Genomic DNA, 25975 nt, shown 5'->3' with positions numbered 1-25975 from the left:
ACTGACATGATCTTTTGAACTCATCAGGTTATTTTCCTGGTTTGCTGGAGTGGAGATTAAGCACATTTGCTTGACAGCATGTTTAGACTTGTGCTTTAGTAGGTCGCAGACAGTGCGACCTCTGCATTTTCTTCAGGGGGTCCTTTTTTTACTTGAAGTGAATACCTGTTTTCATCTGATACACAGTGAATATTGAATGGATTGTCTATGCCTGTATCCTACTGGAAACACTGTTTCAAGTTTCCTGTGTACAGTGCTTGCTCTTTTTATAACATTGTTTCTGCAGTGAGAAAGGGAAGGTGTTTTTATGTCAATTGTATTACTGCATACAGAACAGTAATATGTTCCTTAAATACACAGTATAATAAACAATACCAAGAAAATATGCAGGAAAATAATAATAAAATTAATATAAGCATTCAGGTCTAAGGGAAGTAATTCAAGAAATTAATCTCTGACAAGTAAAGCTATCTCCTGCCCTCTTAGGGCATAGTACTTTTAATCAAGGTTAGTAGTGAGTTTGCATATAGAATACTTACATTCAGAGTTTTGTACATTGTGAGTAGTTTTTCTTGATCTGTATTTATTTGTAGAGTAACAAGTGCAGCAACAATTTTATGGGGTCAGCTTTTTACCTCAAATTTGAAAATGTCTCCTCCAAACGTACTTAAGATCTTGTAATCTTTTGTCCGAGGAAACTCCAAAATCAGTAGTGGTTATAACCAGAGGCACTGTTGTATCAGAGCAAGCCCATATGAGATGTTCCTGGCTGGATCAGTGAATGGAATGAAGACATTGTCACACCTGTCGAGGTATGAAGGAAATAGTCTACATAGTATCAGCTGCCCCTGGTGTGAAAAAGAGACTCTCAGCCTTGCTTTAAGGATGTGTTCAGGCTGGTCCCAGTGTGCTCCTGAGGTCCCTTCTAGCCTGAGTGAGTCTGCAATTCATGTAGTGCTGCAGGTGCTAAAGACCAGAGATCTGAGATAGAAATGCTTTTTGTGATATGTGGCTTACAGCACTCCCTTCTGGTTACTGAATTTCTGTGCAACAGAAAATAGCATGGAGCTTTTTGTTTGCTTGTTTCTTCTAGGAAATGAGTATTTCTGAAAAGTATCAAAAGATTTTCAGAAAAATTTTGGAAGTACTAGACGTTCTTATACTGCATATCTTTTTTTTTTAGATATATGATCTCATAAATCTCAAACTGGTGCTGTTACTCAGTATAGGAGGAAGACAATAACAAAGGCTATTCACAGCGTTGCTTTTCTAGTATCATATATAACTGGAAATTAATATTAAGTAAGAGAATATGTTAATTTATCTCACAGGTGACATTGGGGCAATATTTCTGGTGTAAGATTCTAGTGTTTTAATGCAACAGAAAGCAATTTGGTAATATTATTTAAGGGAAAAGAAGAAGTGTTTTGCAAATATGTGCATTCTTTCTCCATTTATATAATATAAATATATATTAATACACAGACATTAATACCAAAATACAAATGTATTTACATATAAAAGAATATCTGAAAAAATATTTATGTTTAATAAAATGAGAGGAAATGTTAAACATGATGGAGAGATCAGACTCATACAGATTTATCTCAAGCTAAGTTTTGGACTGAACATCTGTATATTCAAAATGTGGATAAATCAGCAATGGACTTTTATTACATGAGGTGCTAATAACAGTGAAACTGATTTGCTGGCTTTAACATTGCCTCTTAGTTAAACAGTGAGATTTGTTGCTGATTCAATCAAATATACTGAATTTTAAAAAAACAAAAAAAAAGATTTATTGTGCAGTAACATTTGAAAATAAATAATTTACCTGATAAAAAAGCAGTTTCTTATCAGGGATTGTACTGGTTTCTGTACTTGAGTAAAATACCTGAACTTATGTAAATAAAATTCTCCTTAATGACTTAAGAACTAAAATGACTGATAATTTGTGATAATTTTCATGAAATTTAATGCCTTTTATATGTAAAATCTGTAAGATCACTGTAAAATCATGTTTCTAACCTTACTTTGTTTGGATATAGTACTATTTTTTAGTTCCAAAGGTAGAAGCATAACAGAATAAAGCAGTTGCTTCTTTTTCAGATCTCTATAATTTTTGTGCTATCTAAATAAAGTAATTAGTTGTCTATATTTGTACTATTTAATTTTTAAAAACATCAGATAAGTGATTTTTTTGGTACTGACTGAAGTATCAGGTGACAGCATTTGCGCTTAATCTTTTTTTTCATTTTTGAAAAAAGATGAACATTTCAATAGGATTTCATTTCATTATTCCACAGAAGCACTTCTGTAGCAGCAATGCTTATAAATATTCTTATAGTTTTGACCTCTCAGCTGTGATCACTGTGTTTATAAATTTCAAATTAAGTTATTCTAGATCACTCTTCAGTAAGACTTTCCTGAACAAGTTCACTGAAACATACACAGAAACTCAATTCAAGACCATAACTTTACATTTCTGAAATAAAAATTAACTGATCACTCAGTGCAGAAGACTAATGTCCAATGTATTAAAAATCACAGTAAAGAATATCCTGAGTTTTTCCTGAGCACATCCTCCACAACAGTATTAGAGCAAGTTTTGCTAATTCAAATGAATCATCATCAAGTTTGGCCTTTTAAATTTTTTCTATGGATTCTATCTTCCATTCTAACAAAGGTTACATTTTTTTCCCACCTCCAAAGCTTTTGCTGAAGTTAATTGCAGAGGGAAAAAAGTTCTGTGCCAGACAGAATGAGAAAAAGTAAATGCAAACAGTTATAAACTGTATAAAGAGTAAAGTGATACAATTAGCCACAGAGTAATTTTTATCCTATGGGAAATTATTTCACTTCCAAAGACAGGACTTTTTTCCTACCCATATACCAGATCATACAGCGTATTAGCAACATTGCTGATAATCTCCCTGATTATGAAAAGAATTATTGATGTTGAAGCTTCTCAGTAATATTCTATAAGCCTGTTTCAGGCTGGTTTGATTATTTTTTTTTCTTAATGTAATTTAATGCAGGATCGTTTTTCTTGTGTTTTCCTTTTGAAACTGGGTTAAGATGTAGTACCTTGTACTCTCTCACTGTACAACAGTTGGTGATTTACTGTTAGTTTCTAGGTGTGTAATATTTTTATATACGTGCTGTAATAGCATTAACAGTTTATTTAGGGCAAAGAGTGCTGTGGACTTACAGTCAAATAAATGTAGGGTCCTATCCTTAGAGATATGTAATGGAATGTCCTGAGTTTGGAAAGGAATCATATCAGTCAGGTTTACTTGTTGTACAGTGGATGCATCAGATAGATTGAAAATACTTCAGAGAATCTTCAGATGCTATATGTGGATAAAGTTTACAAGCTTTCATGTGTTTACATCTTTCTCTTTGTTATTCCCATTTTTGGTTACTAAAGATCCTTTATGAGTTTGTGGAATCTAGATGCTGTAGATTGTAAACATGAATGGATTTTGAAATTTAACCTCACCCTATGTACAAGTGATTTACTGTATATAGTATTGGAAATCCTGATTGTTTAAATATCAAACAATAAAGTACTGTTTTGCGTTGCAGAATTATCCAGTTAGCAATCACGTTTTCATCGTGATGCAACTTTTCATTTTGTGAGACCTTCTGCAATAATCTGACTAATGCTGTGAGTTCTGCTCATATATAATATGTGGAGTCAGACAAGCAGCAATGATGAAACAGAGCAGTGGGTTCAGCTCATGAGGCGTGATGAAAAAAGGTAAATAAAATTAAATAAAACCCGATGGAATAGGGTTAGTTTGCATTGTGCCAGTTTCAAAAAAAAATCCCCCTTAAGAGCCAAAATTCATTAAAATCTTAATTGGAATGCATTTTCCCACCTTCTTTCATAAAAGTTGACTTATAATTCACATTCTGCTGTGTTGAAAAATCTTCTGTTTTATGTTCAGTCCATTTCTGACTGGTTCTGTATACCCTGGCAGGATTGGAATGAACTCCAGACATTCAGCAATTGAAACATTCTTGGCGTAAAACCACGTGCTCTGCAAACACAGGCTGTGTCCAGATATCACATCCTGGCTGCCTGCATTCAGGACCATCTGGAGGACATGGCATCAATTTGATGAGGGCTTTTAACAGTTTCACTTACATGCCAAACAGAGATGGTTTGATGTGAAATTGTATGTGATACCTCCTCCATAGGTATATTTCTGGGGTTTTTTGTTGACTCCAGTTGTCCCCAAGGGTGGTACAACAAGGGTAACCCAGCCTAGTCTGAGCAAGCTGGTGGGCATGATGTGAGATTGCACCAAGCTGCACAGCATGGTTGTATCCACAGCTGATGTTCTTCATCCCTACAGCTGTACTCACCTTAGTTTCATCAGTCTTGGAGATTCATTCTACTGAGCTAGCAAGCTCAATATTAAGGATGAGTTAAGCACAAACAGAGGTATTCAGGTTTATGAGGAAACCAAAATGGATCAAAATTTTTTGTTATGCCTTGTGCTAATGAAGGTGAAGACTGAGTACAAGGCCGTATTTGAACATAAAGCCTCATTAGAATATAAGATAGTTGAAGCTGGGTGGTATTTCATTTTTGGACATTATTTCCTAATATCACTTAAAAATTTCTTCAATTTTTTTTTTTTAGCATTGATCTTATTTTCTATCTATCTTTTATTATCTTTGACAGTGTTATTTTTCTTTATTAGAAAGCTAGTGATATATGAAATTAGCATCTACTCATTGTTCTTTCTCTTGGACCTATGCCTCGATCTCTAAACTTATTTTCAGAAGGCATAGAAGAATATTCTTAACATTTGGTTTTCTTTTTAACTGTTGCCTTCTCAAGACTAGACAGGCCACGAAAGGCAGTACCTCTTAACATCTTAATGAATTGTTAAAGATCAGTCAACAAATAAAAGGAAGGTATTTTGATCTCTGCTTCAGGAAATTTTTTCTATTCAACCTAACAGGAATGTATTTAAGGTCCAATGTTTGTTACTGTATATTTAGTGAGAATAGCAGTCATTGGATACATGGGGAGAAACGTAGGTGGATGAATTCCTCAGCTGAGATTCTAGAACAATTTATAATACTGGGATTCATTTTGAAAGTTAAATGCTTTTAGTGGGTTGATGGTGGCTGGATGCCAGGCACTCACTAAAGCCTCTGAAACTGGGCAGGGGAGAGAAAATACAAGGAGGGGTTCATGGGTTGAGATAAGGACCGGGAGATATCACTCACCAAATACCATCCCAGGCTAAACAGACTAGAATTCGAGATATGAATTAAATTTATTGCTAACAAAATCAGAGCAGAATAATGAGAAGCAAAATAAAAACACCTTCCCCCCACCCCTCCCTTCTTCCCAGCTCTGACTCCTCTCCCAGCAGTGCAAGGAGACAGGGAATGGGGTTATGGTCAGTTCATCATCTGTTGTTTCTCGTACTGCTGAGGGAGAGGGGTCCTTCCCCTGCTCCATTGTGGAGTCCCTCCCACAGGAGATAGTTCTCAATGAATTTCTTCAATGTGATGGGCAGCAGTCCTCCCCAAACTGCTGCAGCATGGGTCCCTCTGCCAAGGTGCAGTCCTTCAAGGACAGGCTGCTCCAGTGTGGGCTCTTCTTGCCATGGACTTCCCATGGGTTCACAGCCTCCTCTAGTCATCCAGCTGGTTTGGCATAGGGCTGCAGTCTGCAGGAGGATCTGGATTTCTGCTCCACTATGGACCTCCATGGGCTGCAGGGGCACAGCTGCTTCACTATGGTCCTCACCATGGGCTGCAGAGGAATCTCAGCTCCAGTGCCTGGAGCATCTCCTCCCCCTCCTTCTGCGCTGACCTTGGTGTCTGCAGAGTTGTTCTCACCCTGCTCTACTCTGGCCACAATTGCAACTGTGCAATAACTTTATTTTTATTTCTTAAATGTGTTATCACAGAGGTGTTACCACCATTCCTGATTGGCTCAGCCTTGACAGCAGCATGTCCGTCTTTGGAGCAGCCAGGAATTGCCTCTGCCAGACATGGAGGAAGCTTCTGGCAGCTTCTTACAAAGCCACCCCTGCTACCAAAGCTTGGCCATGCAGACACAATACAATGCTGTAGCAAGACACTGATCTAAATATAAAGAATTCTTTGGGTAGAAGGATGCAGGGAGTTAATTTTTAAGTGTTTATTTAACTGACCAGGTATAAACTTAAAATCAAATTTAGTAATTTTTTAAAATATGGCAATGTTTTAATTATTTAACTGAAATGCATTTTTTATGCATTAAAATTATTCATAAGTATTTCCTGGACAGAAGACAATTTGGAATGAAATATTTGGAACTTTCACTTAGAAATTTTGTTGCAGATTTTTTGGGGGAATTTTTTTAGTAATATTTAAGAGCTTGATGAATCCAGAAGTCATTTTTCAGGGTAAACCAAAGCATTCTCATTTTAGGCCACTTTGAAATTTGTTTTTATTCTTTGGTTTGGCTGAAAAACATAAGCAGTGAATTAACTTTCCAACTCTAGATTTAGGCAGTTGGTTTTGTACTTTCCCAAAATGAAGTTTTATATATTTATGCATATATATGTATGTGTGTCTAAAAATGTGTATATTAAGTTCTTAATAATGAATAATGCTTTTCTGTTAAGTGTACAAAGAAATGGTATTCAAAGAGCATACTAATGATCAAATTCTTCCTCATGCTTGTGAAGAAGATCAACTTTCAATAAAAGATAATTATTTTTGTTTAATAACTTTAACATAAATGCAAAATGTGTATGAAAATTGTATTTCAGTTCTATAGGGTTTTATGATGAAAATTCTCATTGGAAGGTGCATTTTGAAGTTTATGAACAAAAAAAAGGTAGGTATAAAACATAAAAAATGTTATTTCAGCAGACCTATCATTCTGCAACCGTAAACTAAATAGAGGAAGGTGGGAAAAATACACTGTATCTTTTTACTTGTTATCTGTTCCAAGTAGCAGTTGAGTGAATTAACTGTGACCTTAGGATGCCACTGACATGTACAGTTTCTGTTCTTTCTTCCACTCACCTACCTCTGATTGACAATGTAGTTCCCTTATGAAATGCAGAAATCTAATGAAATAGCACTTAAAATTACCACTTGAATTTTTATCCCTACATTCCAGGTTAAAAAAAAAATGTTCATGACAATTATTCTGTGCAGAGAAATTGGAGAACTAGTATGCTTTCAGATAATGTGTTCAGGAGAGAACTGATGTCCCTGTGCAGGTGCATGGTATTTTGGACTTTGGATTTGGAGCAAGCTTTCACTACAGTGCTTCGGTGCTGAAACTGGAGAAGCAAGCAACTAGACAGATCATGTCATTCAGCTGTATCAAAGGTTTCCATTGCATTGAAACATGCTAATTAAACTCAGAGTAAAACTCATGCAGATTATTTTGGGGCTGAAGCAGTCAAGAATCATACAGAATATTTGATGGAAGGAGCAAATGAAAAGAACTTCTACTTGGTGATAATGTCACATGGAATTAAATTTGAGAAATTTAATAACATCCAAACCACTGCACATCCTTTGGCAATTTCAGAAAAATTATATTTTTCATCTCTTCACTATTCTTATCTTTCCCTTACTGATTTCTGAACTAAAGACTTTTTAGGCTATTTTAGGAACTACATCTTTTCTTTATAAGCTCAATTTAAGCTTGTATTTCTGCTGCTTTGGGCATCCCCTCTGAGTCTTCAAGTTTGTTTTTCAGGTATCACCATCACCTCTACATCATTTAAAACTTTGTCATAATATAATAGAAATTAATGGAAACTTAGTTGCACATTTAGGAAAAACTATTGAAGATGCCAGATTATAATTTATTTCCTTATATAATGTTACCTAATAATAACTTGTTTTATTCAGCTCAGAAAATCTTTTACATGTGATTTTAAGCATATGTCTATTAGTGCAAACCTTATACTTTAGAATATTGCAACTGTGTGATGAGATTCATCTTCCTTTACATTGTACTACATTCCTTTGTCAATTTATTAACAGTTTAGTACTTAATTAATTTTAAGATGCACACAAATATTTTTACCTGGAAAATATTGTAATAATTAATAAAATCTTAGAACTTTTAAGGTTGGAAAAGACCTCTAAGATCATCAAGCCCAACTGTTCAACTCTGGAAATATTATCAAGTTTAGATTGATTATACACATAGAGCTTCTAAAACTGCTTTCTAAAATTTCTAGAAATACTACATTTTTGCAATTTTAAATAGCTTTTCACTGACTTTTAAATGAGTCCTAGCTGTGCTTGACTAGTAAAACTTATTTTATGAACAAAATATAACTTATTCATAGTTATAACCTATTCATAGTTATAACTATTGCTTTTCTTAATTATTGCTACATACTTCTGAATTCTGTTCATGTAAAATATGTGAATATTTTTGTTTTTGTTTTCAGACTCAAGGACTGTGGTTAGGTAAATATCCCAAGTAATAAATGGCAATAGTAATATAACACTTTCAAATTTTCTGAAAATACATCTTAAAAAACTTTGCCTTGCTTTTATTATAGTGACATCTTAGTGGTCATGACTTTTCTTAAAAAGGTAAAATTTTAAAGTAATTACTTTAAGTAAATTATTTTAAAGTAATTACTTTAAAATTAAAGTAATTAATGCTCCAATTTTGTTTCTTTACTTTGATAATTGATGGTTTTCTATAAAGGCAAAGTCAAGTGATCAAGAACTGAATGTAAAATGGCAAGTATTTTTCTCTAGAATTTATCATGATAACTCTTCCTGTGCACTCTCTCTGCTGCAACATCAACGAGTTTGGAAACACTTACAAGAATCACATTGCCATTTGGTTTGGTTTAAGAATCTTCCATCAAGACACACAAATACCTGGAATTCTGAATTTTTCTCCTTTTGTTTCCTAAAGTAGGTCTGAAATCAATTTAATCACAGTGTATGCTGGTACTTTTTACACACAGGTTACAGACTAGAAATGTAACTCATGATAAAAACTTGTTTGCAATCAGAAAACCATTGGAAAGCCCTTAAATAATTTTTGCTTTGGTTACTGCTAAGAGTTGGGTGGGTAGAATTAGAACCAAACTATAATACTTTTTTTCAGCTGACCTCCAAAGCACATTTAATTAAAGAGAATGTCATGCCAAAGACTACTCCAGATTCTAGTCTTCTCAGTTTGGGTATATAAGCAGCCATTGTCCCCAGCTCAGAAAAAACTTGTCAAATTTTGGCTGTAACATAGGTTAGGCAATAGTACCAAAGTGTTATTTTGAAATTAGCCTCAGAAAACAGTTATAATAGCATCTGCCTTTTAAAAATTATGGCACAGACTAAACAGATTTTGGTTTTAAGGTTAAGGTCCCTTAATGCCCATTGGTATGCTCTTTGGATTCCTAACTGCCCTTATACATCTTACTCATTTTACTTTTTGGTATTCATAAAATATAACACAATTTTTAGTTGTTTTTAATAAAGGTAAGTTTGTTCCATTAATAGTTTGCAGTGAAAAGTACTAGAAATTTGCTGTTACAGTAATTTTCTTTTCAGATTGTATTCAATTCTAGGCATTGACAGAAAAATGCTTTTATCAGTAGAAGCTTCTAGTGAACAGTATGTTTTGAAAACCTGTCTTTTTTGCTGAGGTCATCTAAAAGGAGAAGGTGAAAGAGCAAAGCCAGTATCAAACACCTATCCTCATACCATATTCTGCTCTGTAATATTTTCCTGTTGAAAAACATGTCCTGCTATGTCCAGTCTTTGCCCACCCCTGTGTCCAGTACCTTTCTCTCTCACTCATTCTGTTTCTCAGATTGCATTGATTCTTACAACATGTTGAGCTTCAGTGCTTCAGGCTTGTCTGTGCTTAGATCTAGAAGTGACTTCTTCATGGGTAGATACAGGATTTTTAGGATCATGATGTTCTCTTAGTGCTTGCTCCACAGGCACTGAGGAAAAGTGGAGAGGGGACTCAGTTTGCCATCTGTCACTTGATTCAGTGTGGGAAACATGGCACATGAGAATAATGAAACAGGTGTTTGATTAAACACATTGTATTATTGAGTGATTTACAGCTTTTCCTTACATGATAAGTGAGACACAAATAAAGAGGAGAAAGGAAACTAAGGTAAGGAAGCTTTACGATGAAAAATAGAAATGTGGAAAGTTTCAGTTGTTTTTTTTTTTTTTTAACAAAGAAATTAAATTTAAACAAGTCCTATTAAGAGTATGTTCGGTGTTAAAAACTTCCCTAACAAGGTAGTTTTCAATAATTGAGTTAGTATAGTTGTGTTTTAAATCACAGATTAAAGGTCTTGCTTGAAGCAGGTGTATCTTTACAGTCATGAGTGTAGTTATGTCCAGTTCACGGAAGAGGAGGGAATAATACATCTGGATATGTTAGTCTTTTGCATCCTTAATACTAATTTTTCCAGTCTTTTTCTTTCATCTATTTTTTTAACTATTCCTTTAGATTTTCTTTATGCAATTAAATACTTTTGCATATATTTAATGTTAAGCTTGTGAGTTGAAAGGCCCATGAAGTCAGTGCAGCTCATTGTGTGCTTTAAGCAGCACTTCTTGTCATAAGACATAGTACCTTGTATGTTTCTCATGTGATTCAGGAATTCAAAAAAAATTTAATGAAAATATGTGTTGTAAACAATCTTGAAAAATATAGACATCAGGTTATCTACAGACTCAAATCGGCATAGAGATGTGCATCAATTACCCAGTTGTAAATAAGAATTTCCCAAGACTCTGTTCAGTAAATTTACCATTTCACTACCTAGCAAATTTTGGAAAAGTTGATACAGCCCTAGTGGATAGAAAAGTAAGCAGAGCAAAGCTAGAATTACTGATTCTTTTCCCTTCTCACTGAGTGCAAAAGAATTTTTAATAGTTCATGGCTCTGTCCAAGGTTTTTTTTTGTAAAGATTAGAATGATGGATCATGTACATTTGGGAAAGTTTTTCAAATCTAATATTCTCAAAAATTAGGTATCCATTTTTTTAATGATTATTTTCTTACCATTATTTCATCATAAGCCCTTTTAGGTTTCCCTCCTGCTTTCTTCCATTTAGTATTACTTTTGAATTTAATCAATGTACAGCATTTAATCAGCATTAAACCTTTTTAGAGATAATTAAGATGAAGAGTAAAGGTGATGTAGCACTATTTATTGTAACATGCCTCATTTTCTTTTACAGCCTGGTATGTCTCTGCTTATCAGTACTTTGTGCTTATTTTCTTTTTAGTCTTTTTTCTGTACACGTTCAATTCAGTTCTACTAAAATATTATTTCAAATAAAACTTCAAGAGGTAAATTGGATTCTGCAAAAGTTGTGTTTATTGTTTCGGTGAATAAGGTTATATGCTCCCTGGTAGCCCAAAGCTCTTTTTCAAGTATTTTGGTTTTAGTATTGCTGCATTTTTCACATAGTGCCTGATAACTTAGAGCAGCCTTTCATAAGCACCTTTGTACATGAGGATGTTACCAGGGGGAGAAAGAGTTTCACATAGCCCAGAAGATTTTACTTAATATTTTTGTCATGTAGAGAGAATGTGACTTCATGAAAATATCAATAGATGTCTTGTCTTCAGGTTTAAAATATGCCTTGGAGAAACAGGACTGACTTTTTGTATCCAAAGAGTTTTTCCAGTCACTTTATTTCTAATATACTTGTAAACTATATTGTAAATTCTGCATTGTAGTGACACACCCCCTACAATTTGATTTTTGGAAAATGTATTTTTTATTAGTCATCATTGATTTTAAATTCTAGACCATTGGCTAAACCCAAAGTGTTTCATCACAGGCATGCAAGCATACCCATGATGGCATCAGCTGGTATCCAGATTATTGGTTTAGTATGCAGCATAATGCACTTCTAGAGAAAATTCTCTGATTGTCCCAAAAGCTCTGCTTGTTTCAGTTTGTAGAGTGTTTGGTATTGACCAAATAATGCTCCTTCTCTCATTTACTTATGTGGACAGACTTGATTGCTTTTTGAGACCCTGCAAGCAGGATGTAATTGCTCTGTGCTCTTAAACTGTAAAATTTATTGGCTAATGCACATGAGGCGGCTGGGGATATTGCAGTATTCATCACCCCTGTGGAATGAGCAATGGGTCTTTGCTTGACCTGGCAGTCAACAGTCCCATGGGAAAGGTTCAGCTTCCACTGCTCCCTGGAAGGGAATTTTCTTCTGTGCTGCCGAGTTACAATCCTCCATTTACCCAGTCTTCTTCCTTGAGGTTTTATACCTTTTCATATCCCTGCTTTTCCTTCAAGCCTTGTGCTGTTAAATAGTGCTGTTTCAAGAATTTTACCTGTGTCTAGAATTTAGTCTTGCCTTTTTTGCATGAATACTAGTCTATATATTTTATTATAACATTTGGTACAACTGAGCAGTTTTCTCAGAAGACTTAGTGTTGCACAACTGTGCTGTTGTGTCATTATGCAGTGGATCACAGATAGATGAAGATCCAGGAGAGTGGTAGTACATTCCTACCTGCCCACAAATCTTCATCATGCACTCTTCCATCAGGATCTCCACTTTCACACAAACATTTTCTGGTTCATTATGCTTTGCTTTCTTGCCCTACATTTTTCTGTTTTCACCTCTTACAGAAAATTGTTCACATTTTTCACTATTAGTGTATGTATTACTGACATCTCAAATAGAAGTTTAGTATTGAGATGCCCAAGCTAATGTTCAGCACCTCTAGCAATATATGTACCCAGTACAGGCTACTTCAGATTACTTTGTGATGGTTTTGAACTGCTTTAATTCAGTTAAATTTCTGTACATAGATGTCTTTTCTAAACCAGCTATTACAAATTTCATGCATATTTTTAAATACAAAGTAGGATGAGAAGTGGAGTAAAGACCTTCAGTGCAACTGAAGTAGCATGATGTTTAAAATAAATAGTGAAATATTTCTTTAGGATTGAATAACAAACTATTATTTTTTATCCGCCAAGAGAGTGATGAAAAAATTATTTTTAAAAAAGTGCTGTTTTGTAACAAAGGTACATTTGCAGTAGCAACACCTGAATTGCAGAAATCCTGAATTCTCTATGCAGTTTTTCTTTCTTTTTTACTTCTATTTCCATTTCTCATAATACTGTCTCTGTTAACATTGATTGCATTCTTCTAAGCCTCAAGCTGTGACCTTAAAGATCATGTATAAGACTAATAAGCCTTCTTTAATACTATCAGTCTTTGCAGGATAATAACCTTACTTTTAATTAAGTGATACATTTCATGAGGTAAACATCCTCAAATTCCAACCAAAAAAAAAGTTTAAAATTTGAAAGTTAGAGAATAGACCTCAAAAATGTCATTGTTTGTATCTATTGAGAATTATCTGGAATCTCATAACGTTATTCCCATTAACTCTGTAAGGCAGGAAACATGCAAATTGCAGATTGGAATAATGTTATTCTTAGGGACAAAACTAACTCAAACTTCTTGTTAAAGAATTGTATTAAATTCCAGTCACAACCTCTTTGATTACAGCAGTCCCTGTAAATTTGTTCAGGGGGAAAGGAATTGCTAAAGAGTTTCAGAAACTCCTTTTTCCCTTTTGTGGAAGAACAATGAAAAGTGTGAATCACATTTTCCACATAATTTAATGAAATCCTTCATTAGTGAGAATTGACATTTGTAATCCATACTAAACAAGTTCTTTATGCATGGAAAGTAGCTCTCTTAATTTGTTCAAAATTGCTAGGAATCTATTATCTTTGTTGGATGAATACTGATTGCTGTGCCTTGTATTTTCACAACCAAATCAGTTTCAACTGAAGATTACAAACAGTGTGTTAAACCAATTGCTGGAAGAAAACATAGCATTTTTTTCAGTACGACTATCAATTAAAATCTACTCCTTCTGTAATCCCACAGCTGAACAGACAGGAATGTTATTTATAGGAGATGCAATAATACAGGTCAGTAAACATTTGCTTTTTTCAGCAGACATTTGTTTCATAGTTGCTTTTATTTCAGTAACTAACTTCACATTACAAATAATTTTCTCCCTATCATATCTGTTTTTAGGTTAATGGTATAAATGTAGAAAGTGCTACCCATGAAGAAGTGGTAAGTCATTCCACTTTGATTTTTTATTGGTGTACAGAATATTTTTTGTCCAAACTGTTCTGTCTCTAGCCTTGTTTCAAATGAATTTGCTCTTTTTTCCTATAAAGACAGTGCTATCATCAGGTTTGTCATATATTTGATTATTAAAATTTTTCCAGTTATTTAATTCCATTTTGAAATACAATTTACTACAGTGTTTGATCTAACCTGAAATAATTTATTGAATAGTGGTCAGGTTTTACTGATTTGTTTCATTTATCAGATTGACTGTATGAGGACAAAGCCAGTTCACATTCACTCAATTTGCAGTGCTTTTCCGGTGTGCAGTGCAAGGCCATATAGATAAAACATTGTTACCCCCTGTTGCCTGTTTATTAGCAGTTATCAGTTGATTCACTGACAACTGTATCTCAGAATAGCATCTGTAGCAACCATAAATGACATAGGCTTTGACAGTCTTATCAACAAGGCAGAAATTACATGGGCAAAGGAACTAAACTTGCATTTATTACTTGAAGGTGATCTCTCTAGGTCAAGATAAAGTGCAACTGCATGATCTTGCAGTCCTTTTCTTGGTGCTGGGTAATACCATCAAGCTGAATTTCTTACAATCTCAGTAAAGCATGGTCAGATCTATTGTGTATTGGTGAACTGCTCTCCTGCTGCTTGTATTGTTGCACACAAAACCCCCTAAACTTCCTGAAAGTTACTCCTCACAAAATGGTAAGTTACTTCCCTTGAGGATTGTTTGTAAAAACCAAGTGCTCCAGAACTGCCAATGTAACACAACAGAGGTGAGGAATGAGAGAGAAATGCATCCTTGCCCTGTACATGGGAATTCAGTAGATGCACTAAGCAAAATTTCCTGGAACAACAGTAAGTCATATGGCTGAAAGAAGCTCCAGAAGGAGAAGAGATCACAATGCACCTGGAGATAAATCTGCAAAGAGACTTTGCTACTAGCACAGCCTGTTACTATGATCAGAATAGGGTTAGAAAAATGTGTCAGGTAGTAAAGGAAGGAGCTGGTTCTGTGAGATGAGGTGGGCTGTTGCCAAAGCTCCTGAGAGAATTCAAGATTTATTATTTCTTATTTTATCAAAATTATGTCTTTGCTTTTTTGTCAAATAATGGTTGATATAAAGTCCTCTTTATTTGAATATGGTGGGTTTGCAGTTTGGAAGAAATGCTTTAAAAAAGGAGGTTTGGGCACCAGAAACACCACTGATGGAGGTATATAACATATTAAGCTTGTTACAACACATTAAGCTAGTAATATAGTAATATAGTGATTATGGGTGGATGTCCAGACAGCAGGATGTTAAGGATGGTGAACTCATCTAACTTTTAGAAAATCATACTTACATCTTCGCTCTCTGTAAAGGATGCCCTGTATTCTAAATGTCACTCAGGTTAGATGAAAGGTGCTCCAGCACTCCTGTTCAAAAAACACTCATCAATGAGGCTTGGGTATTCTTAATTCACTCTGGGTTCAAGTTTACACAACCTTGTTAACACAATGCAAAGTACTTAATGGGAGCCTGTCAAAGATTATTGAGTAATTCTTTTGGCTTGTTCTGTATGCATCTGGCACCATGGTCTCTTACATATTCAGTCATCTACTTCAAAGTGAGACTTCTGAAACATCATCCATCAATACAGTTTGAAGGCATTTCTTGCTGCTTGCATTCTGGGTGCAGGAGGCCTCTTTTGCAAACAGCTAACTTAAGGTTATGAATTATACTGTGTGATACAAGGGACTGTGTACTGGGTCTAGGCTGAGACTACATTAATTTTCTTTGTGGCAACCAGTATGCTGTTGTATTTTTGTTTGTGACTAAAACAACATTAGTAACACGCCAGTGTGTCTTTTATTGCTGAGCAGTGCTTGTAGGCCATCAAGGCTTTCTCTTTTCCTCACTTTTTCCTCCTCTCAATGAGTAGGCTGAGAATGGGCCAGAAGTTGGAAGGGGATACAGCCAGGAAAGCTGACCTGAGCTGACCAAAGGGATGTTCCATACCATATAACATCATGCTCAGCAGTAAAAATTGTGGGACGTGTTTTCTGGAGTAAGCAGCCATTGCTCAGAGGAGGGATGGGTATCAGGAGGTCGTGACTGATTTCCTTTGCATCACTTGTTTTGTTTTTTACCTCTGTCATTACTTAAGTTACTAAACTGTCTTTATCGTGAAACTGTCGTTCTTATGAAGGTTTTCTTGCTTTGTTCTTCCTATTCTCTCCCATCCTGCCAGTGGGGGGAATGGGAGTCCACCCACATACTGCTAAAAACGATGCTGCTAGCAAAGGTAGAGATTCTGAATTACTCCACTGGTCCAGCCATAGTGATAAGCCATTAAGGGGCAGAAGCAAATATATTTCTTGCTTTTTTTGATGTTGAGCTGATGGGGTTTTCCTGTTTGTTTGTCTTGTTGTGGTTTGATTAATTTATTTTTTAAATTGTAAATCTAACAAATGTTTTCAAGAATTTTGTTTCCGTTTTTTATTTTGTTTATTTCACAATGGCATTCCTTGCTGTTTAGACTTTTTCCCCTTTTTGTTCTTACTTTCTGCCATTTTAAAATGTCTGCTTGTTTACCCTTGCAGATTGTGAGGAGGTGCACTCAGTTGGCACAAACTCAGAAAACCTTTATTTTACAAAATTGAAGCTTGAGCGTAATTGTATGTCAATATTGCTCACAGGAGTTAAAGACTTAAAACCCATTGGGGTTAATACTTGGGAGAGAAGGCTACAAAATCTGAGAACTTTAGGAAAGGAGAAGAGTTTGTTCCGTCTGCTACCTTCCATTTTCCCTCCTGAGATGTTTATGTAGTTAGCTGGTCCTGATTGTACCAAATAGGTAGTTTTGTCTCTTGACCCTTTAACTTCAGCAGTGTTAAAACGTGATTACTTCTCTGCAAGCCAAACAATTAGCTACTCTGTCAGCAACAATTTAACAACAAACTGTGTCTCCCGTTTTTCACTTCTGATACTAGAATTTGCTTTCCTCCACAATTATTCAAGTTGCTTGTGAAAGACAACTATTTCAACAGCTGCTACTATCACATATTAGTTCTAGCTAAGGATATGGATAGAATAAATAATTCAGAATCTGTGCCAAGAAAGATTCTGCTTTTGCTGTAGGTAATACAATAGTGTGAAAAATTGAAAATAATTTATTTTCCTTGAAAATTAAGTTCATTTTTAGAAATATTCTACTGGTGTGGAGAGTGTGAATGCAGAAAATCTTAATTCAAAGATTAATATAGCATATCAGAGAGGAAATTTAGTTTTCTCTCTGTGATGGCTAATCGGGTTGTCTCTGTGCATAACACAAAAGGAGCAGTCAGATCTGAGTGGAGAGAAAGAGGGAAGCAAAGATAAAGAGTATTTTGGTTGAAGTTCACAAAGAAGGTGTACTACTTGGTGTTCTTTTGGCTGTGACTTCAATTTTCAAGGTATTCACAATAAACTGTGAAAGGAAATTAAACACAAGACGGCAGTTTTCTGATTCAACAGTATTTTTCAGGTTCATAGAATCACAGGATCATGACATGGCTGGGCTGGAAGGGACCTTGAAGATCATCTACTTCCAACACCCCTGCCATGGGCAGGGACACCTTCCAGTAGACCAGGTTGCTCAAAGCCCTGTCCAAACTGGCCTTTGAACACTTCAGGGATAGGCCATCCTCAGTTTCTCTGGCAACCTGCTCCAGTGCCTCACCACTTCACAGTAAAGAATTTCTTCCTAATATCTAATCCAAACCTCCCTCCTTGAGTTTAAAACTGTTCTCCTTTGTCCTATCACTACATTCTCTTGTAAAAAGTTCCACTTCAACTCTCTTTAAGGTCCAGAAGGTGCTCTAAGGTCTGCCCCTGAGTCTTCTTCAGGCTGAACAACCCCAGCTCCCTCAGCCTGTCATCATAGGAGAGGTGCTCCAGCCCTCTGAGCACCTTCATGGCCCATCTGATAATCACAAGGCTGAGAACACTTCTTGGCATTTTGTGGTGTGGTTCTGGGTACTTTTCTCTCCCTGTACTTAGTGAAAGAGGAAAATAAGATTCAGAAAGTTTTTTGCGAGTCCCTGAGGTGAGCACTGCCCTGTGCTGAATGAAATGCACTAGAAGTACCTGTTTGTTTCCACCATAAGCAAATCGTAGGTGATGTGATGGAAAATCATCACTGGTGTCTTTCAAGGGGAAATTGGACAAGTTTCTACATAATCTCATGTAGTCTGTTTTTAATGAATCTATGATTAGCTCAGATGTAAGTTTGTATGAAATGAATCCTATTTCAAGGATTATTAAACTGATTATTTCCATTAACTAGAAAATGCAGGAGAGGGAGTTTAGTTATACAAAATGGAAAACTAGGTGTTGCATGTTATTTTTTTCTTACTATATCTTATTCATGTATTTCATAGTAAATTAATATGTTTCACACGTTTGTAGTATTACACACAAATTTTAATCTCCTTGGAATTTTCCTCGCTGATCCAGGAAAGTACTTGGAAACATTTATTTATGAATAGTCTCACCTAAGGACATTGCTAAATAAACTAATTACTATCTATTAAAACAGAGAATCCATTCAGTGGGAATAATTTTAGATTTTCAGAATTTAAATAGTTTTTAGCCAATAGTTATTAATTGTTTTAAATCTTTAATACTTCAGACGCTTACTGTAATGCTATTTAATGTGGCATTGGCATTTCTGGCAGGCAGTGATGAACTTGTTCTTCACTAGGCTGATTGAGATACAAGGATTGAACCTGAAAATTGTTTATCTTCATTGAGATACTGAGATTTTATTTTCATTTGTCCTTTAATCTATCATCCATTTTGCATTAGCTATTTTGGAATTGAAGTTCTCTGCATGGTCTTCTGGAATTCAGTTCCAAATGGTGGAAAGAGATCGAATAGAAAAAAACTGGAAAATACATAGCTAGAATAGGCACATAATGCTTAACTACTCAAGAAATATATCAAAATGAATAAAATAATAAAAAAATAGAGCTAGAGTGATGGATTAATAAAATAAAATCATAAAAATAATTATAAAATATCTTGTCAGATGCTTGAGAAGTAGCAAAACTAAGTTCTTTTGATTTACAAATTTTACTCTGTAGTAATATCTTATAGTAATGTTAATTAGAAGATTTTATTGATTTATGCTGTTATTAAAATCATTAATCTTCAAAAAAATTAATATATGTATTTCCAGTGTTAAAATTGCAGTGTTATGTTCTGTTTGTTAAAACACTTGTTAATATTTGAATATGCAATTCAGTAGTACTTGAGGCAACAATAGTATGACATTTAGAGAAATTCTAAATAAAGGTTTTATTTGATATACACAGAAGGTTTAAAAACTTAAGATTACTGCTAGAGATAATCAACAGTACAGACCAAAGTTCAAGGAAATTTTTGTTTAGCTAGATTGCCCAGGTAGGAGCAACACTAACATGTATCGATACCCTTACAGACCTCCACATATTTCTGACCCAAGACTGACTCTTAACTTCAAGTTACTCCTTGAATTTCTGCAGTTTTAATGGGGGAAGTTTTTCAGCTTGAACGTGCTTTTTCACCCAGCAGAAAAGATGTTAAGAAGTCAAAATGAACAGTGTAATTCAAGTATGACAAGTATAAAATGAGAGTTTGACCACTTAAATGAAGGAAAAATGAATATTTTTCTACATAGACAAACAGCATGTTTCATTTCTTGGAGATCTATGTTAATGGTGCCAAGATGAAACTTCACAGTACTGTTACCAATTCTTTGCATGGTTTAATTGAATAGTTAGTTAGTTAGAATGTACTGCAAATTTTTTTGTTTTCTCAGCATAGAAGAAATATTCTCTTAAAATTGGAAGGGTAATTCTACCAGATCCAGAAGAACCAGTAACTGAGTTTTTCTCACATCATATGAAGATTGAGTGATTCCTTTGCATGTCAGGAAACCTTTCTTTCTTCAGCTGCCTGGCTCTCCCATTTTCTCAGTAATTTCCAGAGTTTGCTTTTAGATTATTTAGATTGCTTTTGTTTGTTTAGATTGTTTAGATTATAGTAATATATTTCTGTTGAAAGTTTAAAAGTGATATTAGAAATAATTTTCATCTAAATGATGTTGAGCTTCTTTATTCCCTATCCCTTGCTTCCACACTCATAAACTCTAGCAAAAGCAATCTGTTCCTACTATTCTTTTTTTTTAGACACACTGAAAGAAAAGGTGTATGCTACTAAAAAGCATTTTAAAAATGAACAGTTGACAAAAACTAAATAAAATTTAAGACACTTTCTGAAATAGTCTACATAGAGTACTGCAAAGTTTAGCTGCAGTTACATCTTACTGTACGAGTGGAAGTTAAAAATAAGTGTGTGGTATTGCACAGAAACTTATTAGCAGTGTTTTAAATCACCTCAATATCACACTGTTTCCAGGAATTGTCATATATTCAAGCAATGCAGTTGCAGTAGAGTAGAAATAAGAAAACAATCCCTAAAAGTTCTATTGAGCATGTAGAGACACGTGTGTAAATTTTTGTTAGAGTGTATGTTTTGTCACAGGAAACCTAAAGAAATACGAAATAGAATAATCAAACAAAGTAGTCATTGTGCTTCCAGAGGGGCGACAAGCAAATCCCAGGAACATGTCGGAGAGGAAGGAAAAGGAAGAGCAGTAGGGAAGCTTAGAACATCTGTTCCAGTGACTGAAAGGGCTTTTCCTGGTGCTTTCCCTGGTGCTTTCCCTGATCTCGTGCAAGCGATTGTTAAATTAAAATATATTTTTAAAAAGTAATAAAAACCCCAAACAACCAGAGTTCACTAATTTAGAGTTCAAGTTGTTTTCCTTTTCATGTATATAGTTTTAGAGAGCTTCATTAATCAAAACTTGTAAAGGAAATAAAATTAAGGTACATACTTTCACAGCCTTGACATTACCACTTCCCTTCTCCAAATCCTCTCCGTTCACGATGGCTGAAGAGAGAGGAAGGGGGAAAATGGTGGATATCTCTCTAGAGCAGCTTGGCAGGACTGTGTTTCAGCATAATTTAAGTGGATCCATCCTTATGGCTATCCAATGAATATTCCTTTATTTTTTCCAGTCTTTTTATGTGAAAGGCTTTTAATCTTTTGAAGAGAAAAGGTGTTTGTAAAGAACAAAGCCAAAACCTTTAGCATCTTGTACTTTTCTCACTCTAGCTAATTTCCAACTCTGACCTACATTGTCATTAGATCTTCAAAAAGAAATTTAGATGGTTTTACATAGCAATTTTTCTATGACTAGTTTTTGTGTAAGGAACTTCCACTAGTTTGTGATTACATGTATTGTCTTCCCAATACAGTGCTGTTACCATTTTCTTTAAATGGAGAATTTGGGGCATGGCGCAAGGGTATCTTGAGTGGCATCATGTTTTGATGTGCTCCAGACTAAGAGAATGTCTGTAATTACACAAAGACGTGTGAACAGAAACAACATGGGTAGAACCCATCACCCATAAATATTATTGACAGGGAGCTTGCTGAAATGATCTCAGACTGACCTCTTGCTTTCTTTATTATTGGGAGATTTACATTTGGAATCAGCCAAAGTAAACATATAGCTTTGGAACCATTTGTAGGTTACTTTCAAGCACAATGCGTTTTTGACACACAGCTGTTCAACAAACTTCATCATTTCTATAAATAAGTTTTCATTGACGAGCTCTTTACATATGAAAAATTAACGAAGTTTATGTTTAGTTAATGCATTTTAATATATTTATAGGACTACAGACCAAAGAAAAGATATCAAGCTTTTCAAGATTTTACTGTCTTAACTTTATCTTGGTAGTAGTTCTCAGAGTGTTCCTTTGTCATTGCCTCAGTCACTTCTAGAAGAATGCTTTAGTCATCTATTATGTGGACAGCAAATACCTGTTAATGCTGAATGTATATCTTCAGGACAGCTGCATGCATCAGACCTGAAGCAGGAACTGAGAGAAGTGAGCAAACTCTTTTATTGAGCACCATTTATTAACAAGTTTAGTGTAGTCACTTTCATTAACTTACTGTGTACTTCAGAAAATTTGCTGCTGCTATGTATGTGGGCAGAAACAAACATCAATAGCAAGAATGCTAATATGTGACATTTGCTGCACATAGTTTTATTTCAGTTTCCCTATAGAATTTTCCTGAGCTATTTTTGTGGAGAGTTAGTCACAGAATAACAGGAGTTATCATGACAGTGAGACAAATAATTAAAAAGTGTTTTTCACCTTGCTTGGATGAAAACTATCTAAATTTAATTTCATTTCTCCAGGTGCTAATTTGCCATAAGTATTCTGTAACCCAGCATTGCATAAAAATAAAGCTACATAAAATCATCAAATTTTAGTATAACTTTAAAACTTTGTGGAATGTACAATTCATCCTCATTGTTTCCAGATGCTCTAAGAAGTGTGATTATTTCCTCACTGAATGTATCTGGCATCATTCCTCACTAAGAAACAAGTTACAGAATACTTTTGTCTCCAGTGTCTTTCACATGCAAATGATAAAACTCACATGCTTTAAAACATGATTTTGCCATTTCAGTTTGTGTCCATTTGCACCTTTACTGTGTTTTTGTAGGAGATAACAAAATTTCAGAGAAAGATTTTTAAAAAATGGAGTAACGTAAGTATCTGTGTAAAATGTACCCTTCAAAATATTACACAACTCCTTAAATTTAATTGTGGAAATCAACTTTTTTTCAAGCTCTAAATATGTTAAGAAAGCATCCAAAATAAGTAGTTCATATTGCAGTACTACTATTTTACCTCCATCATTTCACAGGCACTTAATTCCCTGCATTAGAGAAGCAGAAAGCACACTGGCATTATGGGCATTTACAATGTGCAAATTCTTTGAGCACAAAAGCAATTGAAAAAACAAACAAACAAACAAAAAAACAGTGTCTTTTAACCCTTTAAAATTTTTATTTATTTCATTAATAAATGTTGAAAGACCTACAAAGGATTTATAAGAAATTACACCAGCCACTTAAGTCATAAATAGAGGCACACTTTATTTCATCTTCTCCTCCTCCAACCTGTACAAAACTGAGTACCATGGAGGTAGGTTAAATATGGAAACAAAAAACAGACTTGGAATAAAAACAAAAGGGTGTAAGCTATCTGTGGGTAAGTCAGCGGGGTGGGGGGGGATGTCTTTAAAAGGGCTGGTAAGAAAAGAAGTTACTTTGTAGCTTGAAGAACAATATTGTATTATGTCCCTTGTTATCCTTGATAATCATTATGAAGACCTATCCACTCCTGCTTCCTTTGATGCTTATATCCTCTGCCCAAACTAGTCTATCTCTTCATTTTTAGTCACTCTGCTTGGTTTCCACTCTGGCTAAGCTAACTTCTCTGAAGCAGTATCATCTCCATCTCATTTATCTCTCTTACACCTTCCTTTTCCTTTTGAAACAATGTTTTGTGCTTTTCATTAATTTACTGCCTTATATTATGTGACCCTCAGTGTTTCATCAGGGTATAAAGAACTTTGAAGTGCTGTACGCTCTAGCTCAGTGTTATGAACACAACATAGCTGCAAGCTAATAAAGAGTTAGTGTACACCCTGGTGATTCTGAATAGATTAATTAAATAAATGTTTGTGAAAGATTAGACTTAGGCTGTTTACATAAGTGAAACTCAGTTATTTTGTATTTTTTAAGATTTTTTTTTGAAATGGAAAGGGAAATATAAGTTATATAGAGGCCTTACAACCACATAAAATTAACCCATTAATAAAACGGGTGTATTTCTGATCACAAGAGAAATTAACTCCTTTGAGATCACAGTGTAAGTCATACATAAGTATTATTTCTCTTCAAAAAGTTATTGACTTAATGGGAGTGTGATCTAAATAAGTGAATGGGTCTTATAGGTATCACCAATATTACAGACTCATTTGTTTAGCTGCTGAATTGAGGATGAATAATAACACCTGCTCTTGTTCCTTATTGTAGAGAGCAGACAAAACACTCATAGAGCAGGGGTGCATTCATACACTTCAAATGGCAAATAAGCTAGCACATTGCATCAAAAGTAATCCAGAACTGGATTAGGAAATCAAAAGGGTGTTTGGTGTTGCTTTTTGTCTGATATAATATTAGACAGCAAAAAGCCTAATACAAAAAAAAGTCTAATATAGAAAGTATAGCCCTGTAATTAAACAGTTATGGCTCTAGATGTGATCAGTACTCTGAGGGAAGAGAAACTAAGTCAGAAGATTGTAACCTGACAATGGGATTTGAATGATATTCCCCTTATCAAATAGCACATTTTTTTCCAGTACAGAAAATTTTTAGTATTGAATAAAGGAATATACTTTATAGTGATCGGTGCTGAAGAAATATTAGCCTATACAGTAGCAAAATTACAAGGAATCATAGATTATGGTCCTGAGACAGTATGCAGAAGTTTCAGATACGAGACTTTGCCTAAAACAGATTTCCCTCTGATGTGTGCTGAATATTGCAGATGATCTGCTGGTTTGTGGTGATAGTAGCACTTTCATGCCTGGGGAATTAGGAAAACAAAAGCATTAGGGACAAACACAGAGGGGTACTCCTACTGTGAAATACTGCTGAACTTTATCCATAGGTATTCCTGTTATGGTTTTATGTTTATCTACATGCTGTAGGGAGTTTAGTAAAAGAGGAATGTTTTCTGTGTTCTAGGTGCCCCAGTTCTTTAAGTCTGAGAGGATGAACATATGAGTGATTATAAATAAATTCTATGGCTGATCCAAACTGCAGGGCAATCCATTGAACTGAGCAGTCCATAGGTGTTCTAGCTTGTACTTCAGCAGTGAATGTGTAGGCAACAAAAAAGCAGATCTTGGTGCTTCCTATATTTAGTCCTGTATTAAGTCTAGATGAGGCTAGAAGATGTAGAACAAAGGGATCATTGTGGAAAAGTTTGTTGTGAGAAAAGGAGGAAATTTATTCAAATTATTAACAGTTTCTAAATCAGAGAATGCAGCATATGACCTGCTGGGTTTGACACATTCAAAACCTTCTGGTTTTGTTTTTACACTCAGTAGCACAAGACAGCCTTCATTAAATATTGCCCGTCCTTCAGCTGATGTTATTTTCATCGTGATCTTACACCATTGCCATTAGATGATGTCAGTGGTTTTTGGCTGCTACCTCCCTCCTCAGAAACTTCAGGTCAAATAAAATCTGTTTCTGAGAACCCTGCAGGTATGTTACAAATACAAGCAAACAACAAAAGAAAAATGTAACAGTAATGGCTACAAGAAAAACTGCATTTAATCTTTTTAGCTCAATCTGTGCTCATTTGAGTTCACATAAACTCAACCACTTAACTAACATCTAGAAAGATGTTTAAATATATTTGAAGAATATGAACCTGCAGGGTTAGGCTGCTCCAATTTCTTTGCTTGGATAGGGCTTCATTTGGGACAGAAATGTTTGCAATTCCATGGATACTGATTCCACTTTACCATACGCTTTTCCAGTCATATGTAGTCAGATATGTGCATCAGTCTGTTGTGAGTTTTTTGATACCTGAGACAATTCTTTCTTTTTACAAGTAGTGCATAACAGTAGATAAGCAATAAAACTATTGCTGGTTATTTAATTTTCAGTTTTGTGGCTTTAAACTCTTTTCGTTTATAGCACATTGATCACAGTTGAGACTGACCTGCATTTCCAGAGAGAAGTCCCCATAATGCTCTGATATTCTTGGGATTTTTTTGAAAATGGCAAAGTTACTTTCTCAGGAATGGGTCTCCATGCTTCAGGTAATAGTTATCCTTAAGAGAATTTATTTAAACTTTCATTGCTTCAGGGAACAGCTG

At 34.9% G+C, this 25975-nt stretch overlaps 1 protein-coding gene across 1 annotated transcript in view; it reads left to right on the top strand.

The window, feature by feature from the left end:
• Window positions 1–25975, top strand: part of SNTG2 (syntrophin gamma 2) — a 157998-nt gene that overhangs the window by 32026 nt on the left and 99997 nt on the right. Inside the window, exons 5-6 of the mRNA XM_048299092.1 lie at window positions 13926–13969; window positions 14079–14120. Coding sequence (XP_048155049.1) covers window positions 13926–13969; window positions 14079–14120 — 86 coding nt within the window. The remainder of the gene's footprint in view (window positions 1–13925; window positions 13970–14078; window positions 14121–25975) is intronic.

This window comes from Corvus hawaiiensis, chromosome 3 (assembly GCF_020740725.1).
Source record: "Corvus hawaiiensis isolate bCorHaw1 chromosome 3, bCorHaw1.pri.cur, whole genome shotgun sequence".
Taxonomy (NCBI): Eukaryota; Metazoa; Chordata; class Aves; order Passeriformes; family Corvidae; genus Corvus; species Corvus hawaiiensis.
Note: the sequence above shows the minus strand (reverse complement) of the source record. Positions and strands in the feature narration are given on the sequence as shown.